Genomic DNA, 19,975 nt, shown 5'->3' with positions numbered 1-19,975 from the left:
GTTTATGCAGTATCTCCACCTAGTTATTAATTATGTTCATTCCTATTTGAAGCTGGAGGTCTCAGCTCTAGTACTAAGAGAAATTAAAGTCCATCCATCTAAAGCATCTTAAATCTAATCCTTTGCTTCACACTCATTCCTGGCCCTCCCACTGCTCTCACAAATACCCAGGCCTGAAGCAGTGAGGTCCTCTTCAAATTACCGAATGTTTTCTCTCCCACAAAACCTTGTAATCAGCAGCCTCATTCTTGCCTCTTCTTTTTGCCACCTCCAAAACTTGTTTGCTTGCTAAAACTTTGACCTTTACCCCCACAGTGCTTGGCATCAAGTGTGCTAGTTCAGTCCCATTTGATTTTACAAGCATCCCTTACAGGCTACTAAAACTACCATGGACTAAATCATCCACCTCGTCCACAGCACTAATTTTATCACCTCAGGTCAGTAAAGCTCTGTAAAACTTAACCCATCCTAAAAGGATATACTGTCTTCTCCTTTGCTAGAAGGAGCACTGTTGTATCCCAGCCACCATCCCATCTATCAGTCACCACACTGCTTCACGTCCTATCTTGTACAATGCTGTCTTGATCCAGCTGTTACTGAACTTCTCCTGTCACAAGTATCTTACCACTTTTCTCATCATAAACCTGCCTCCTCCTTCCTCCAGAGACCCTTGAGGATACCTTCTCCTCCTCAGGATTTACTTCAGCTGGCTTGGAAGCATAGGCCATCTTTCCCTAGCTAATGATTTTTTCTTTGTTGTGTTGTAATTATAATACAGTAATGAATACACATGTGTGTGTTTTAAAGGAATCTATATCATGTGTCTTTAATAGAGCACAGATGTTAATGCTGGCACCTCTTATTGTTCAACATGCTCTCCCATCATTACTTGTTGTTTCTTACACTATTTCTGATCTGATAAACAGCAGAGGGGAAGGACTTGTCTGTCATAGTTATTGGCCACCACAAACTTCCAAGGGGCCACAGTATTAATCCACTGAATGAGCCATGCTCCATGCAGTTGGCAACTGCGCCGACTTGAGGGTGAGTAAGTGAATAATAGGGAGCAATACTGCATCTCCTCTGAATTTCACTATACAGCCCTGACTTTGCCATGCCTGGCAAAGCTGGCATGCAACCAGTGCTGATCTTCAGCTCAGATTTTCAATAAGATAGTTGCATAAACACAATGACATCATGCCATGACATCATTACTTTCCTGTCGATTTGAATCAGCTTTGAACAGGAAATTATATATATTCACTGCTCCTACAGCTTAATTGACACCAGAGAAGTACCACACACATTACTTTCAACATTTCGCTTTCCACTGCATGAGCAACATTCCCATAATCCATTAGGTACCCACCCAGAACAGACTTTGTCATCATACAAGTAAAGGCAGCTAAATAAACAGAAAGGTCAGGTTTAGAATATAAAAGCTTGAAAAATTTGAAATATTTCTTCTGGGAGAAGGGTGAAGCAAAAATAACAGTACCTTGTGCTATGAGGGCTTCTGGCCTCATTGAAAACACTAGACACTATGGTAATACAATGCTGGTGCCAAGAGACCAAAGTTTTGAAGTCTATCTCCCACCTCCCCAGATTCCTCCTAATATTATCCATGCACCCTGGACTAGTCATCCCAGCATTACCTGGAAAGGCTTTGCAGAAGAAAGAATAATACTGGAAACTAAGCGCATCATATGGGATGAGATGGATAATGTGAACTATTGAACAGAACTAAACGTGGCAGAAAGAAATCAAAGGAGACATTCTGCGTTGTTTATGGACTACAGGACAACACACAAAACCACAGACCTAAGATTAGTACCTCTCCTGAAGGCCCATGAAACAAAAGAGTGGAAAGCATTGTATTTATGGGATAGATCAGGTTTCATTTAAGATTCTTCCCTTCAGATCAATTCAGATCCAACTCGGTTCTACTGCTCCACCAGCAATAGAGAAAATTTTCATGTATTTACAAGAAGTATTGAAAACCTCATTATTTGCTGGAAAGGGTAGGCAGAGGGTAACGGGAAAGTGTCATAGTTTACAGCCATGTGTTTTCAAATAGAGGATAATGTATGCATACCAGCCACTTTTGCACACCAGTGTCAAAATACTGATTAACTGCAAAGTGATCTTTGCAGTAACACTACACACAGAGCAGAGCTCTTAAAACAGGGTCTAGAATGACATACTTTGGGCCACCAGTGTTGCAAATTGGAAATAAATTCACGACTCTCCCTTCACTCCTACTAAAGATGGCTTTGCTGAGTTTCTGGTTCAGGATTCGAACTCCTGCTTGACTCTAAACAGACATCTTCATATATAGAAGACAATTCTAGACATATATATAAAGCTTGCCATCTCAAGGCTTTTGTGTGACAGCATCTGGGAATACATTTGTAGGATTTGAATTTGAAGGGTTGTTATGCATATGAACTAACACGCTGCATCTGATCACTGAGCTAGTTGCAGTGCTACAGTCCCACGCCAAAACCTGCAGACATCATCTATACCAGCCCTGCCAATAGTTCATGAACACTTTAAAAGCATCAAAGTGGTTTTCCCCGGTTTTCCAAGAAAAAAGAGCCCTTACAACACACAGACAAAGACATAGAAAGACAGAGACATATTTCTTCACATTATTTCAGTAAAAACATGCTTTTCTTATTAAACTCCGGTGCTATCCTTTGATTATAAGCATCTTCTTTCCCAGGAAATCTATGGCTAAGTATGTGCAAATATCCAGCTCAGGGGTCTGCCCTCGTGGTAGCTGTGGAATCCCCAGAACTTCTCACCACGTACGTGTGCGAATTGCCTCATAGTCGTGTGTGTAATACATTCTTCCTTCCTTTGTCTTCCCTATCCATCTGGGTGCTTGGCAAGTAAGGTGCCTGGCCACCTTATTAGCAACAGAAATGGGACTCAAGTCCCAACAAGACTCTGGTAGAAGCTGGAAGAATCCCCCTTGACTGCAGTGGAGTTCAGCCCACTTCTACCACTTCAGTAAGAGCTTCCTAGCTCCATTATTGCGCGGTTGTGGAATGTGGTTGCTTTAGTCCTGTAGACTGTTGAAAAGTTTTGATTCCACTTGACTTCAGCAGGCACTAAGGACATTCCATTGTCACTAGATAAACCCATTATACAAGGCAGCTAAGCATATGTGCTGTTCTCTCTCATTGGTTCCTCCACAAGGCAAGTTCACCTGCCTGGAAATTTGGTGGAGTTTCAATGCAGAAGCAGATTCCTGGGAAACCATGTGCCAGCATTTCCCTGGAGCTGCAGCTTTCCCAGCAAGGCTGCCACACATTCAGAGTCTGGATCCGCTCCACCCTAAGCCCCACACTCCGTGGCCCCACCAGGCAGCTTGTGACTCCAGCATGCTCTGGCACCAGCTGGTCACCCCTACGCAGGATGAGGCCGAGCCTTATCAAGAAAGCTGAGCTCATGTTTCCAAGAAGCAAAGAGAAAGGGAGAGGTTTGAGCAGAGCATTGTCACTGCTGGTGGCTTCTTCCAGACAAGCCGTAAACTTGAGTTGTTTATTGGATCCCAAACTTACTTTGCATGTACACAGGAAAACAGATGCTTCCCACTCCCAGCTCCCTCAGCAAAACCCACAGGTAGAGTACACAGAGCGGCAGAAACATTGCTTCCTGCCTCTGGCTGCGCTGAGCTGGTGATAGAACATTATCTGTCCCGCACACTTCTTCAGCCCCCTCACCGGGGCATCGGGCTGGCTCACAGCATGCAGCTTGCTTTTCCTGTGTGGTAGGAACAGCTGCTGCCTCCCCTCACAAACAGGGTTCAGAGGCTTGCAAGCGCTTTGGCTCAAACAGTGTGCATGGGGCATGGATGGCAGAGCTGGGAAACAAGCCAGGTCTCCCCAGAGCCTGAGCAGGTGAGTACCCTAACTACTAGGTCATCTTCCATCTTCCAGCATTAAAGGCCTGGCATGGTCCATCCATAGCCCTATCTTCAGTAAGCCTCAGGTGCGGTCCTCCATTTGATTCATTTATGCCAGCAGCAAATTAAGTTTGAGGCTCTTACAAGGGATTAGAGAATCAAAGGGGAAATAGAGCACAAACTCATGTGCCTGGCCATATGCTTAACTATGGAGCTTCAGGATGGCCACCTATCGCAGTCTCTTGCCTCTTCTGAACAGTGGGTGCTGGTCCCTGCCAGGACTGTGATCTATTGTAGCTGTGTGCCCTTCTGTGGTCTGAAGAGAACTTTTCAGCTTTCCGCATGAAGAAGGTCTCCACAAGTGACACACGTTTGTTTGAGAACACAATGCACTCACTGTTCCCCTCTCCTGTGGCATTTCTTTACATAAGCAGCTGAATAGCAAAACATATCAGCGTTCGTTACTAATTTTGTTATTTATAGTGAGCTGCCACAGATGGAGACTGCAGCACTGTTCTATCTTTAGGGCATAGCGCCTGCCTGTCCATACAGACAATTGGTAATTAGCACAAGAACAATTTGTTTATCTATTCTCAAACTTAAATAAATAGGAGAGCCATCTATCTGTCAAAATTCAACTCCCTCCCATTGCCAGATCTCCAGGTTAACTGTTTAATGAATGGAGCTTATCACTTCAGTCATTTAGGTAAAGGCAACAGTGTCTTTTAAAAGAATTCCCATTAAAGAAAATGAAACATGCAATAAAAAATAAAAGGCCCTGTACTGAAGGGATAGCATTTAGATCACAAGAATCAGGAGCACAGAACAAGATGAAGATCACAGAGGGATGTCAAGCAGAGGCATAGAAACGAACCAACGGGTACGTAGGTGAGGTGGGGCGTATATAACCTGCTTACTCCTGGTGTATGCACTTCCTACCAGTCCAGCCACCCAGCTCTCAGCTGATTGCTCCAAGGGGATCCTTGCATGAGCATGAAACTGAGGAACAGAAGGCAGAGAAGATACCTGCAGTTACCCAGGTAAAATCCCACATATGCACTAAGATGCACTTCCATGGCTCGGATGGCAGGACACTGCCCAATGTAAACACCACACAAGCCAGGGAGATGACATGACATATTTTTTTCTATTTTTATTGCTGATTCCAACCCTTTGTCTTCTTTTATTCCCTATACCCACCCCTGAAGTTAGAGAAGAGAGGAAGAGGCTTTATGAATACATGGACTTTGTGAGTTGCACCCAAGGGTTGGCTCATGTTCCCTCTCTCCTTGCCCCCACCACTGCTGACAGGAGGGGAATGGGAGCTGCTGAAGGACTGCTCACACTCACCTTAAAGGCCAAAGCAGCCTGTGTGGAAAAAAACAAACCACCCTGGTCTTTCTCACAATTCAGACATTTTCACATCTGAAAGTGTTCATTTACTCAAGCTTGCAGGTGCAGGATTTTTACATGTATATGAGTGTACACACATATGTAAAGAGTGGGAAAAGTAACAGAAAAGAATAAGAAGGTTTTGGTCGTTACTGTTATCAGGCAGCAAAAGTGGGTCAGAGCTGAGGAATTCTACCTGGCTTCCATTTCCCATCATATGGGTCTCAGTGAAAGGACTTTTGCTTGCTGTCCTACCACCTGGATAACCTTTATTTGACCTTTTTATCCTCCCATCAGAATCCAGGAAAGGGATAAAAACTACTAAATAAAAGTAAACTATTTCATATACAGTGGCTGGGAAAAAATAACTAATGAGGAGCTCCTTCTTTTGTCTTTCAGCTCACAACTCCAAATTTCCCTGTAGTGGTCAAGCTGGGACATGCTCATGCTGGAATGGGGAAGGTAAGTAAAAAAAAACCACATCTAGCTCGGGAAACAGATATATATGTGGCACAGCATTCCTGCGACCATACACAGCGTGCGGCCAGCCAGCGAAGGGGTTAAACCTCCCCACAGCCTATCTGGGTTGCACTGGCTGTTCCTGTGGGAGAAAAGGCCTTTTTCTGCTGTCACACATTTGGAGACAGGCAGTGGTATTGGGTTGGAGGCTGTTTGGGATGTGGGAAGGGGGGCTGTGAAGAGTGGGGGAAAAGCTGGCTGGGCTGAAGTCATTAGGCTTGTCTTTTATATATTTTATCCTCTCCTAGAAGTAGTAATGTTGTTTATTCAAGCACCTGTAATGTGCAGCTACACCCCATAGCTCTCACAATGAGGAGCAGTGGCACTGGTCTCGAGCACATTATGATGACTTTATTCAATAAAACGGAGCCCTTCAGTCATTTTTTTCCTCCTTGCAAGGAAGAACAAGACCTTACAAAGCAGAGTGGCTGGTTGCCTGCCAAGGAATCCTGAAAAACAGTTCACTCCCCAGAAGGACCTGTTTGTTTTTCCCAGGCTCTCTGGGATCTTTATTCCCCCAGTGAATTAGCAGCCCCTGTTTCTTGGGGTGACGGGGCTCCCCTTTCAGTGAGGCATCGCCAGCACATTCCTGCTGCACTTTAGCCTCCTCTTTCTTGCATATACCTTTTACAAAAGCACTCCCTGTCTAAAACATGATTTGTTCAGAAGTATGAAATTCTGATGTGTAATCTCTGAACCCAAATGGGTGGTACGTGAACTTGATAACCGATACCTCTGTCACAGTGCTTCCCTAGAGCAGATAGACCTTCTCCAAGCCTCACACTTTGCCTGAAAATTGTATATAGGTGTGACAAACTTAAACCGGGTACAGCTTGCTTGCATGTGCTCTGGAAACAGAAGCCTTTTCTGGCTTCCTGGATTGTACATGGAAGCTCTCATAATCCTTCCTGGTTTGGTCGCAATGTTCCCCTGTCTGGATGGTAGCTGCTGGAGAGGAAGTGGGCTCAGATCCCCGGGCCAGTGGTGGAGCTGGCTTTCAAAATCAAAGAATAAGCATTTAAATAAGCAGGAAATGTTTGTTAAAATATTGGTGCTGCATGTGTTAAACAGGCAGAAGTGTCATTGAATTAGAGTACATGTGGACAGCCTAGAACTGCTTGTAGAGCGAGCCACTGAACACGTCCCTAGGAAGGATTTCATTAGCAAAATCTAACCAGGACAAATCAGGAGGAAGAAACCTCTCCCTGAGGAAAGGTTTCAAGTTCCTTAAGACCTTGCAATCCTGGATATCTCCGACTGCTCTGCAATTTCACCTGTACTGTAGGGAGCACTTCATGTGACTCTCTTGTTCACAAAGGGCCCTCGGTGGCTACAGAAATGAGAGCAGAATGAGAGAAAAGCACCCCAGTCTTAACCCTGTTTCCAGACAAAACTCTCAGCAGAATATTTAGCTATAGTCTTCTGCACCAGGCACTAGATCTTCTTCCACCTCTCACTTCCCTCCCATTTTATTCTTTAATGCTCTTGATTTTTGCTGTCACAAGTTATAGAGGAAGAGAGTTTCTATTCAAACTCCAGGCACAACTGTACACAGTGGTACAAGGAGGGTATGTAGGAAGTCATTCCAGATGAAGATAGGCTGACAGCCAGCATCTTAGAAGAAAGAATTGGTCTGAGGCCAGGTTTACTTTAGTCCATTATGAAATTAGGGACTACTAGCAAAGTCTGGATATGGATTTGGGCACAGAGTTTCAACACTGCTCAGTTCAGTACATCAGGAAGGTACAGGAAGGAAGGGTTGTTGACCTTATGGTTTTAGTTTGGGCCCTTCTCCAGCCACAAGCAGCCTGAAGGAAAGATGAGACTAATTAAATTAGTATTCTTGAAGTCCAACCGCATGTCACTGCATAGAGCAAAAAGAGATGAGAGAAAGTGAAAATAAAATAAGAACAAGTTGGTTGGTTTAAAAGGCAAGTGACAGGAATTTGTTTCAAGATGTTGTTTTTAAGACAATAGGGTTTAAGCCAAGGGGGACTGACAGCAAGAAACCACAGGAAATGTCAAGAGAAATACAGACAGGCAGAACTGTGGGTGTACTAGAAAAGAAACACCTATAAGTAAAAAAATTCAAACATCCAATTAAATAATTCAGCAGAGGAAATTTTCTAGGAGACAAATAGTGGTTTAACCATCATAATGTAGAAGCAATAACCAGTAATAATAAGGAGATTGCGGAGAGCTAAAGGATTTTTTTGCAGTGGTCTTCTGAAGTAGAGATGATAGCAGGAAATAGCAGGTCTTTAGCTGTAAAATATATGTAATATGAAAAGAGAGGCTGGCTTTTGGTTCAGATAAGTGTAAGAATGTAAATGTTAATAAAGCACCTGCATCAGGTCATGTTCTGTATAAAAGCGGTGACTGAAGAAATGGAGGATAAAATAACCAACCTATTAGCCAAAGTACACATGAGTATTAAAAATAGTACTTACTGCAAAAAATGATGCCAAGATTGTGAGCCATGTATTTGTACCTCTAATGGGTGCTTCAAAGGATGTGAGCATTCAGATTGCAATCTCATTACCAGCAGAAATTGTCAAGGAAGTACTTATATTTTTCTTGTTATTAATGATAAAATCACATGTAATGGAAAGCACCAAGACATAGAAGAATGAGCAAAGATGGGAAGTCCAGATGCTGCTATTCTTTATTTGTACAGTGATCAGGAGCCAGAAAAACTCTGGACACAGAAAAGCCCTCTTCCCTGAAGAGCTCCACCACTGACTTGCAGGGACATCTGTGTCATTTCAGTTCTTCTTCGGTTTCTCTGTGTTACAGACCAGAGGGATTATGATTACCTGATAGTTATTGCTAATTCGTGTTTATAAGGTCCTTGGCATTATAAGAAGTGTTGAGTGCTTATTATTTTGCAATAATGGCTAGAAAGAACATAATTATAATAGTCAGGCTTTCATTTTCACATACCGTTTGTTTTCACAACATTTTCACAAAATTCACCCACCACATTTTTTAATCAGAGGGTTGAACAGAGAATCCTCAAAGCTATAATGAAAAATAACTGTGTTAGGACTTGTAAGAAAGAGGCTTTATAGACTGTCTTTAGCTTGAAAGATTAACAGTCAGTATTTAAGGTCAGAACCAAAAGGGGTGGCAGTATACCATTAGAGATAGAAATGCTCTTGCCAAGTAATGCGTGCATGTAAGGTGCAGGTGAAGACAAAGAATAAAACTTGCAATAAAAGGCATCCTTTGAAATTTCTGTTGAGAAATCCAGAAACAACAGCCTCTCTACTGACTTGAACAGAGACACCAGGAATAGCCTTCACCCAGAGAGACAAAGGGGCACCAGGCAATCTTCTCATCTGAAACCAACACATAGGCCCCTCAGCCCCTCCCATGACCATCATTATCTCCCTTCCAAAATTTTGAGTCACTTCATATTTTGTTGGCCCTAGAAGATCATAAAAAAGTGCTCAGCATGCTGCTGGTCCAATACAGTATCAATACAAATAAAATGTCTGTAGGAATACAGATTAGACAATGGTTTACAACAGAGTCAGCAGAGAAGGACCTTTCTCATTTTGTATTTAAGTCGCCCGGGCTCATGGGGTCAACAGTACTCAAGGAAACCATGGATGAACACTGAGAAGTGTCGTTCTCTGTGCAGAACTGAACTATTGTTCACCCAGAAGTTCCAAAGAGGACAAGGCATTTTTAAGCATTGCACAGTTTGAGGACTACCTGTCCCAGAAGTGATCGGGGGTCTCTGTTGGATAGGGTGAGCATTAGAGCAAGAAGGGAATAACATTTCTTCCTGACTCCAGATTTCATAATGCCAGAGCCCATGGAAAAGAATAAAGCTCTGTGTTAGTATCTACCATTTGTGTGCTAACGTGACCCTACATTGCCCTAGGAACAGAGCCCAGCACTGCAAATTCACTCAAAGAGCCTCTTCACCTCTTGCTGATCAGATCATGAGGAGGAAACAACTGCCAGATCTGCAAAGAGAGGAAAAACAGTATCTGTTCATGTGGCTTTATATATATTTATATGAATTTAATAAATATATATATATATATATATATATATATTGCTGCTCTTACTTTATTTTTAGACCTCTCTAATTAGGCCAATTGAAGAGCCAACTCCTGTCCCCTCCTGCTCCGTAATTACAAAACACCTCCCCAGTACAAATCCTGGCTCAGATGAATTTATTACATCGTAGAAGAAAAACTTGTTGTTCGTAATAACATGGTCAGAGTTATTTTCTCTCTTACTGGATGGGAAAGACTTTTCTGCTCTTTTTTTTCCCCCCTTTGGTATAAATATAGCACAAACTAAACAGAGCCACTCTGTAATGTAAAAATACTGCAAGCTTTTTATCAGGAAGGACAGTTCGTCACCTTGTCTCTCTCGGGACTGGAAATAGAATGTTCCAAAAGTGAGAGCTTTGAAAATCCAGTGTGCTAAAGAGGAAAGGAAGGGGAAAGGGCTGCCTCGGTTTGTCAAGGAACAAATAATTTCTTTTACAGAGGACAAATAATGACTTGACATGTAACATTCACAACAGAGCAGCCCAATCACTGTGTTCCCACTGGCTCATGAACAAGGAGGTACCACCCGCCTTGAAAACAGCAAAAGCATCCCCATTTCCTGCACATCAGTCTGGAAGCTTCTGCTGGACACAGAAAACTGTGGCTGATCCAGGGCACTGGGGACCAAAGCTGCCAAGACTTTGGGCTGACAGAAACTCTTCATTAGGAATTTAGTAGGGATTATAAGGTTTAATGCATTAAAGGCAGCATAACATGTGGAGAACTTCAGTGTGAGGATAATAAGGAAATGCAGACTCTGTTGTTTCTTTATTATTTTGAGGTGGGTCAAAGTTAGGCCTAAACTGAAAGCGAGTCGGTTGGATTGGATATTTTCTGAGAAGGGGAGTGTAATCTGGGATAAAGACACTCAGGAAACCTGCTGTGCAGAGTTACTCCTGAAAACCTGCTGTCCTAAGATGGTAAAGTTGCTACAGAAGGGCTAAGCACAGGTTGAGAGGGATGAAAAATCACAAGCCTTGTGTGGCCACACCAGTTCCTCCAGAGGAGAACACTCAGACCATACATTTTCACAAGCCTACCAAGACTCAGTTGAACACCACATTGCCAGGCTCAGCCCTGGCTCAGCCTCGGACACTTACTTTCCAGCTGAACCTGCCTCTAACCCCAGTTTGGACATAGAAACTGCTTCTGCAAGCCATGTCCAAGGTGGTGTGGGTTTAACCTGTAAGGCAGAGTTAATTCTGGATGATGCTCAGAGAGGCAAGGCTAGGGCAGCCCTAGCAGACTGCTATAGTTATGCCAGTTTGGCTGACTATATTTTCATGTGGCCATGTAACTAACAAAAGCAAAAGGGGACTGTAAGGCAATACCTTTCAGTGCCTGGGACCCTGGTGTCCAGGAACAATGGGGATACATAAGAGGCAGTAGACTCAGGAACTGTGAGACAAAAGAAGAAGTTGTTTCTACCCAGGTCCCTCACTGCAGGAACCTGTGCTCACACAGACCTTGGAGGTGGCTCAGACTGCCCAGGAAATACCAGTGGTGGCTTTTTAACAATGGCAGGACCCACTCTCCAAAATCCTGTCTTGCAGGAAGGCCTAGAAAGAAGGTCAACAGCAGGGATGGGGCAGAAGTGTTTCTTCCTGATCTGTCCCTCAAACTGCTCTTTAGCCAAGGACAGGTGCTTCTTATGCAGGCTGAGGGTGGAAATGGGCACCAGCTGCAGGTCACATCATATCAGCCTCTGAGGTGCCACCACAGGGCAAAGGGACAGTCACATCTGTGTAATCCCTGTCCCCAGGGATCCAGCCAGATTCCCCTCTCCAATGCAGCAACAAGGAGTGTGCTAGGGCACAGCCAGTGCCTGGGTTAGAGAAGAGAGTCAGAAGGGAAGCAGGGACTATCCCAGGGAGCTTTCTTACTCAGAAAAGGTATTTGTCAACACACTGGCCCAAACTCTTCACAACAGGTCACTAAAATGCTACAGCAAACAGCAGCTGATGGCTCCAAAATGAGTCTATTGCTGCTCAAACAGCCAGCACAGCTAAGCAAACAGGCTTCCAGGCCAGGGGCTGTGTTTGCACTCCTCTACGCAGCTAATGGGTTATCAAATTTATCCTAAGAAGGTTGCAAAAGGAAAAAAAAAGAGAGAAAGAAAGAAATGGCTTCATGTTGATCTCTTTCCAGTTTCTTTTCTCAGCTTCATGCATTGTCCAACCTGCCATTTTAGAAGACAGATTTATCCCTTATTAGTTAAATTGGTAACTGTTTGCTCTAGAATGATTGTTAGTAGTCCCTTCTTAAATAATGCCCTCTGGTGTCACACTACATCTACCCTGGCTTTGGTTATCTCTAGGATTTTTCTCCTGTTAGGAGAATGGATATTTTATTGACATGTAAAAGGGTTACAAGGCAGGAGGAAATGAATTATATGAAATATAAAAGTAGAAAGCTAATAAGAGAGTGGACTTGATAGATAAGGCACAAAAAATAAATCTAATTTGACTGTAACTCAAGTGCTTCCTATTTATGAAGTAATAAGCATACCCTGGACTAAACCAGCGTTAACCCAGGACATAGCTGTTATTTTGTCAAATTTAGCTGGATCCAACAATTAACAAACAGTGGCTCAGATTTCATGTGATTATTTTGATGCCTGGTGGGAAATAAGGCCATGATCTCCTAAAAGGGGACCTCTGTGAGATGCTTTCTCTGAAAAGTCCATGGGAAGGGCTCCAGCATGGGCCAGGGAAGATGGCAGAGCTGTTTCCTGAGGACTGTGCAGTGGTGTAGCACTGTGGGAATCATCTTCTTTGTTTTTCATTTCCGACTTTGTGTTCTCAGTGAGTCCTCCCCTTTATTTACCCAACCAAAAATCTTCAGACCCATTGGAGAAAACACCTTCAAGTGCTTTCCCTCTCTCCCTATAGAAAGTGGGGGATGGAGAGGAGAAAGAAATGGATCCTTCCTTTCCATAGTATGCTGTATCTTTGAGGAAAAATCCCATTTAATGAGACGAGCATAAAGCTCCTTTCTAGAAATAACAACACGGTCTAATTCCAGTCTGGAAAGGGAAGCAGCATCCCTTCCTCTGCCTCTGGGACAAATACTCCTGGGCTGGGGATGCCAGGGCCCAAAGATATCTGTTGCACAAGCACACCATTTTGTTTCAGATCCTGCAAATGTTTCAAGTAGTCATTATATAATGGCTTTTGTCTTTTCCCATTGCCAAAAGGGTCCAGTAGATATATGTCATAACACTGCGCAACGCCTGCCCCTGCAGTCCCTCCTGCAATCATCTCATCTGGGTGGGACTCGAGCTTGATGTCATTCAGCCCGGTGCAGCTCCTATCTACGCAACCAAAATACCCAGCCCTGACACAGCCTGTCTTGTTCCCCCTGGCATTTTGCAAGCCGTGCCCACACTGGGGGGCTTCCCCTATGTGAGGTGCTCCCCTCTCATGCTTCCCCTGCTGCCTCCAGGGCATTCCCACCTCACCCTGCCTTGCTGCACCAGGAGCAGCCAGCACTGCATGCAGCCCCGCTTAGACATAGAGGGGAACAACATAACCCAGAGCAAGGCTGCTCCTCCTGGAAAATGTGCAATGGTTGCCTTTATATTTCCCCTATGCATTTTATTTCCCTTTTTCTTTCCTATCCTTCCACACCACAGACGATTGTTGTCTTCCTCTGCTCTCTCAGTGGTCCCTGAAGAGGTAAAGTGCAGCCCTCACCACAGCAAAAGGGAGGAGGACTAGGGGTATCTGGCATTCAGCAAAAGGAGAAGCAAAGACCAGATCTTTTTTCTTTCTATTCAGGCATCTAGAAATGGTCACAGGTCAAACTAGTTGCACTTTTCACCTTCCCCACAACCTGTCCAGTTCTCAAGAGCTTTTCTGCACCAGGATGTGGCTGCATCTTTGGTTTACGTTACAGCTGGCACTTACACAAAACCATCTAAACGGAGTACAACAGGTTAGCAACAGGCTTGTCCTCTGTTCTCTAGTGAAGATGGCTCCTGCCCTCTCATGGTTGAAGGCAGATATGTAAAACCACTTGTTTGTTCTTTGCAAAGAAACACCAAATACCATTGCACGCATTTCCTTCAGCTGGCTCCTCATAGTCTGGCATCACCCTCCTTTAACATACACACTGACGCAACTGGGAAATTCTCCCGTGGCAGACACTGACTGGTTGTCATAAGACAATTAGCAAAGCAGGGTTTCAATCCCCAACTGTGGTCTCAGAGTGCTACAAAACTATGAAGTGTAGGTAATACATAAGGAAAGTCACTCACTTGCCCACCCTTTTCACACAGTGTTGGTCTTTTTTCCACCAGTTAACCCACCCTTCCTGCATCCATCCAGCTCTAAGGAACAAGACTTGCATGGGTTTCTCTAATGCACCAAACAAGTTTTTGCCAATAGACTAAAGGCCAGGGGTTGATGGTATGAATGATGTAAAGTTGTCCACTATGTTCTCACTACCTACTTGTTCAGATTTCCTCTCCCAAATCAATGAGGTTTTGTAGAGATTTGATCATATCAGTAGAACTTCTATTGTTTTGGTCCTTCTTTCATCCCCCTCGCCCCCCTCCCTTTTTTTTTTATATGATACAGAGCATTTCTCATAACTGAATACAAATCTGTGAAAAGCCAACTTCTCAGAAAAACCTTAGCACATGGCACTGCCCTCTCATTTCCAAGTACAACCCAAGCCTAACACTCAACCAGCTGTCCCACACACCTGACCAATGCATTGTGTTCACACAAACCTCCCTGAGAATCACAGGCTCCCCCAGAGACACCCTTTTCCTTCAGAGCTTGCTTGCAGCCAGGAGACCTGCACCACTTCTCAGTGAAAGTCTGGAGGGGGGTAATGTGAAATGCCAGGGAACTAAAGCCTAGAGGTGGTGGACAACCAGCTCTCTTGTTGATTTCCTGGCATTGGTTTCTATTTCCTGACCACCCACAATACTGTTTTCATCCATCCCAACATGGGAAACAGCAGTTGCAATGTTTGAATGAAGTAATGTCCCTTAAGAGATCAAATATTTTTCTGAAGCATCATAGAAGCAAGAGACATCTGGGCAAAGGTCTAGCTGCCTCCCTGGTGCCAAGTTTACCAGGACTTGTGCATGAGGAGGGAGAAAGGCGTTGATTTGCTCTGGGTTGGGTTGGTCTGGGGAGCTTCTCTCTTTTAACCACATAATCCCTGCTCTGTCCTTTGTCAGCTCCATCTGTGTGGGTTTTAACTGACATTGAGCTATCCGAGTGCGGAGATGACTTCTGCTCACAAAGTATTCCTATTCTTTTTGCTCTTGTCACTTTTTCATTGGATTTTGGCAACCCAGGTCAAAGTTGAGAACCAGCACGACTTCCGGGACATGGCCAGCATAGTAGCCATGGCAAAAACCTATGCGACCACGGAGCCGTTCATTGACTCCAAGTATGACATCCGAATCCAGAAGATTGGCAGCAACTACAAGGCTTACATGTGAGTGCGTGGCTATGGGCTATGCTGGAGCAAGACAGCGGGGAGACGGTTCAGTTGGTGGCTGCTCTGGGCAGGAGTAGGAAGCTGACTTGATTTCCTTGAAGAACAGCCCTGCTGTTCTCCTCCCACCTCTGAACCCAGATCCCTCTTCTCCATTCATCTGCACGCTAATGGATCATCTTCTCCATTACCTACCATCAGTTCATTGTTTCTGGAGTGTAAATCTCTCTCTGTCTGTTCCCACTGTAACTGTGCTCTGCCATCAGCTATCACCTCTCCCTCCAACTGTCAAAGGGCTCATCTTTCCCAGGAAACTCCTCCAGCTGCCAGTACCCTCTAGTGGGAACTGAACCCACCCCCTTCCCATCTGGCAGAAGCAATAAAAAAGGCTGAGCCAACTGCAACTCATGGAGTCCTACAGTATCCAAGCCATAGCAACACCCATCCTTACCCCAGGTGGAGACTGTGGCACCACAGCCATGGCACACACGGACATGAGGAGCACACAGCACCGCGTACAAATGGCCTCAGCCTGGCCAGCTTGCAGGGTTTCTGTAAGCATTTTGCATATGTGCTTCTTGGAAGCATACAAAGGAGGGAAAGGAGGAGAGACATTTCTGTGAGTGTCCTGGAGCTCCTCCCTGCCCCTTGAGGTAGTGAGGCAGGTGGCAAGAAGGCAACCCTCAACACTGGCATGCTTAAAAATATTAAAAAGCATTCAGCCAAATGTTGGTAGTGTTCAGGTTCAATTAAGGATGTAACCGTGACTCAGTGTAAGAAACCTGTTTCTTCTTACTGCAAACCAGTAGATGAGAAAAGCCAAATAGCACAGCTTCTGTGGAAGCTCCTTGTCCAGCCACAAAATTCTGGACAAGTAGACAGCTCCAGCAGTACATTCATCAGGTTGCCAGATAAATTTCATATGTTACCTAACACCCACAATACTGTGAGGTTTGGGTCTGTGTTTACAAACTCCCAGGCCATAGCTCTGGTGAAACATAGTAAAGTAAGATAATCAAATGTACACGATCACATATTTTTCAGCTATAGCTATCTAAAATTCCAGGTTGGATTCATAGCACAGAGGTATTTAAGTAAACTAGATAACGGCTGAATCACATTCTTCATGGAAAGGACTTGTGGGACACTCCACTACTTCATGTGAACTCAATGAGAGAAAAGTAGATTTAAATACGATCAGGTCAACAATAGCACAGTTGCCTAATATTACATTAACATCTCAGGGAGTCTGGCTCAAATTGGCCAGAGGAAGGAAGGTTTAAAATATCAATTAAAATTCCCTGTTCCTGCCAACCTAGTCAGCCTTGGCTCCAGAGCCTGCTCCCAGTCTGCCTCTAAGAGAAACAAAGGCCCAGTTAGCTTGACCATATCCTCTCCCCGTTTATTATTCGCACTCACCATGCGTTCATCCAGACAAGGATCCGAAATAATACCACATAACTGAGGAAAGAAAGCAGTCACACTAAAAGCTAATCCCACTTGGGAATATAGCTGCACAAACAATTGTTTGCTAAATGAGAAACGTTTTCACATGAAAACAGCCATGGACGGGAAACACCTTAATGAGAAATGAAGCTTATTAGCAAAGAAAGCAAACAGCAAAATTTACCCAGGGGCTTGCTAACCCAGAAGGTTGACTTATATTGAGATAATCATTTATGGATGTGAGCTTGGGAGAGCGGTACAGTCAGTCCCATCAGGGGTTGTTCCTTCTGTCCCAGCACCAGACAGAACAGAAAGCTCTTTCTATGGTATAAAGAAATAAGTCCCTACTATGTCCAAGAGGTAAAAGCAACCAAAATATCAGAGTTCTCACTGATGTCTCAAACAGAAGACTCAGAATCATTAGCCATGCTAGCAAATCTCAGCCTTAAAGGCGATTACAGCATCTGCAGTGGCATCACACTAAGTAAATTACTTTGATCTGTGAGTCATGGAAACTACCCAGTATTTTTACACTTTCATCTACACATATAGACTTTAAAAGCCCCTTCCTTCTGAGGAAAGGCTGTGTACCAAAATTCTCCAGAATATGTTTACTTTGCACCAAGCATCTGCTGGAGGGAGGATGCTGCAGGGTGACTCATGCATTCCTCCCGCCCCAGATGTTCAATGCACTTCCTTCCAGCCCACGACCCAAGGTTCAGTTTCCCATTGACTGCAGTGCAGTGACTCCAGATTTACACAACTAACAAACACCTACTTAGCCCATGCCTCAGGCCAGTCTCAAAACCAGCAGATAAGCAACATGTGATACATGCCTAAAATTCCACCAAATGCATTTAGCTGTCATAATACTGGTGAAGGGAAAACATGAATACTGCTCACGTAGCAGGGGAAATTGGGGCAGAAATTGTGCTTCTACCCTCACCCCAACTGGGGTCCAACAGAGGGATCGTTTCCAGTTAAGACTCATGAGATGTTGTTCACTTTTAATGAAGCCAGCAGCTGGTGATTTTCAGGAGTGAGATATTCTTTCCCACCAGCTCTTAGTAGAAGGGTAACATCCTTTGCTTTCTGGTTTCATGAGTGTGACTTCTGATCTTGTCACCTCAAATGCAGTTCAATATGCTCTGCAGGGGATACAACATCAGCTGTGTCTCAACTCAACAAACTACTTTTGGACTGAAATGGCCCAGCTTGGAGATGGTGAGTATAGGACACCAACAGCCCATGGTCTACTGGTGTATCCGCTTATCCTAAGCAATGCTGAAGGTGTCTTGGTCACAAATCTGCTTGATTAACCAATCCCTAAAAGCCTGGGGTCTTTTCTTTTAAGATACTGACTGTACACTGTTGTGGCACTGTGGTGGGTTTGACCTTGGCTGGATGCCAGGTGCCCACCAAAGCTGCTCTATCACTCCCCTCCTCAGCTGGGCAGGGGAGAGAAAACAGGATGAAAAGCTCATGGGTCAAGAGAAGGACAGGGAGATCACACAGCAGTTACCACCACGGGTAAAACAGATTCAACTTGGAAAAATTAATTTCATTTATTACTGGTGAAATCAAAGTATGCTAATGAGAAATAAACCCAAATCTTAAAACACCTTTCCCCCACCCCTCCCTTCTTCCTGGGCTTAACCTCACTCCCAGTTTCTCTACCTTCTCCCCCTGAGTGGTGCAGGGGGATGGGGAATGGGGGTTGCAGTCAGTTCACACGTTGTTCCTGCTGCTCCTTCCCCCTCAGGGGGAGGACTCCCCACACTCTGACCCTGCTCCAGCCTTAGGTCCCTCCCACAGGAGACAGTCCTCCACAAAATTCTCCAATATGAGTCCTTCCCGCAGGCTGCAGTTCATGAACTGCTCCAGCGTGGGTGCCTTCCACGGGGTGCAGCCCTTCAGCAACAGCCTGATCCAGTGTGGTCCCGCATGGGGTCACAAGTCCTGCTGGCAAACCTGCTCCAGCCTGGGCTCCTCTCTCCACGGGGCCACAGGTCCTGCCAGGAGCCTGCTCCAGCGTGGGCTTCCCACAGGGTCACAGCCTCCTTTGGGCATCCACCTGCTTCACTGTGGGGCCCCCCATGGTCTGCAGGTGGGTATCTGCTCCACCACAGACCTCCACAGGCTGCAGGGGCACAGCCTGCCTCACCGTGGACTTCACCACAGGCTGCAGGGGAACCTCTTCTCCAGCACCTGGAGCACCTCCACCACTGACCCTGCTGACTGCAGAGTTGTTCCTCTCACATTCTCACTCCTCTCTTCAGCTGTTGTTCTGCTGTAGGTTTTTTCCTCCCTTCTTAAATATGTTATCCCAGAGGCACTACCACTGTCATGGATGGGCTCAGCCTTGGCCAGTGGCAGGTCCATCTTGGAGCCAGCTGGCAGTGGCTCCATCAGACATGGGGGAAGCTTCTAGCAGCTTCTCACAGAAGCCACCCCTGTAGTGCCCCCGCTACCAAAACCTTGCCACACAAACCCAATACACCAACAGCCCATGATCTGCTAGTCTATCCACTTATCCTAAGCAATGCTGAAGGTAACCTTGGTCACAAATCAGCTTGATTAACTGATCCCTAAGAGCCTGGGTTTTCTGGGTTTTTTTCCTTTAAGATACTGGCTGTACACTGTTGTGGCCCCTGATATTTTGGATGACTACTAAGAAGCTCTTTGACTTTCAGTCCCTAAGAGAAATTGGGTTTGAGGCAGAGCATCCTTAGGGAAAGATATTTGTCGTGTCTCCTTTTCCACTTCAGGTTGAATACAAAAAGGGAAAGAAAAAATATGAAGTAGAAAAGGAAGAAGAAGAAGAGGAAGAAGAAGAAGAAGAGGAAGATGAAGAGGAAGAAGAAGAAGAACAAGAGGAAGAAGAACAAGGACAAGAACAAGAACAAGAACAAGGACAAGGACAAGAACAAGAACAAGAACAAGAACAAGAACAAGAACAAGAACAAGAACAAGAACAAGAACAAGAACAAGAACAAGAACAAGAACAAGAACAAGAACAAGAACAAGAACAAGAACAAGAACAAGAACAAGAACAAGAACAAGAACAAGAACAAGAACAAGAACAAGAACAATTTGGTGGCATGCTTGACACCTGAACTGCTCAGACATGATCGGAAGACAGTGATCTTGACAGAGGCGATGGTGTAGGAGTTTG

General features: G+C 44.7%; 1 protein-coding gene across 2 annotated transcripts in view; it reads left to right on the top strand.

The window, feature by feature from the left end:
• Positions 1 to 19,975, top strand: part of SYN3 (synapsin III) — a 206,742-nt gene that overhangs the window by 161,680 nt on the left and 25,087 nt on the right. For both annotated transcript variants that reach the window (XM_040595651.1, XM_040595650.1), the window contains exons 8-9: positions 5,705 to 5,767; positions 15,212 to 15,354. In XM_040595651.1, coding sequence (XP_040451585.1) covers positions 5,705 to 5,767; positions 15,212 to 15,354 — 206 coding nt within the window. The remainder of the gene's footprint in view (positions 1 to 5,704; positions 5,768 to 15,211; positions 15,355 to 19,975) is intronic.

The sequence above is a fragment of the Falco naumanni genome, chromosome 5, assembly GCF_017639655.2.
Source record: "Falco naumanni isolate bFalNau1 chromosome 5, bFalNau1.pat, whole genome shotgun sequence".
Taxonomy (NCBI): domain Eukaryota; kingdom Metazoa; phylum Chordata; class Aves; order Falconiformes; family Falconidae; genus Falco; species Falco naumanni.
The sequence above is the reverse complement of the archived record's forward strand: the minus strand, read 5'-3'. Positions and strand labels throughout refer to the sequence as shown.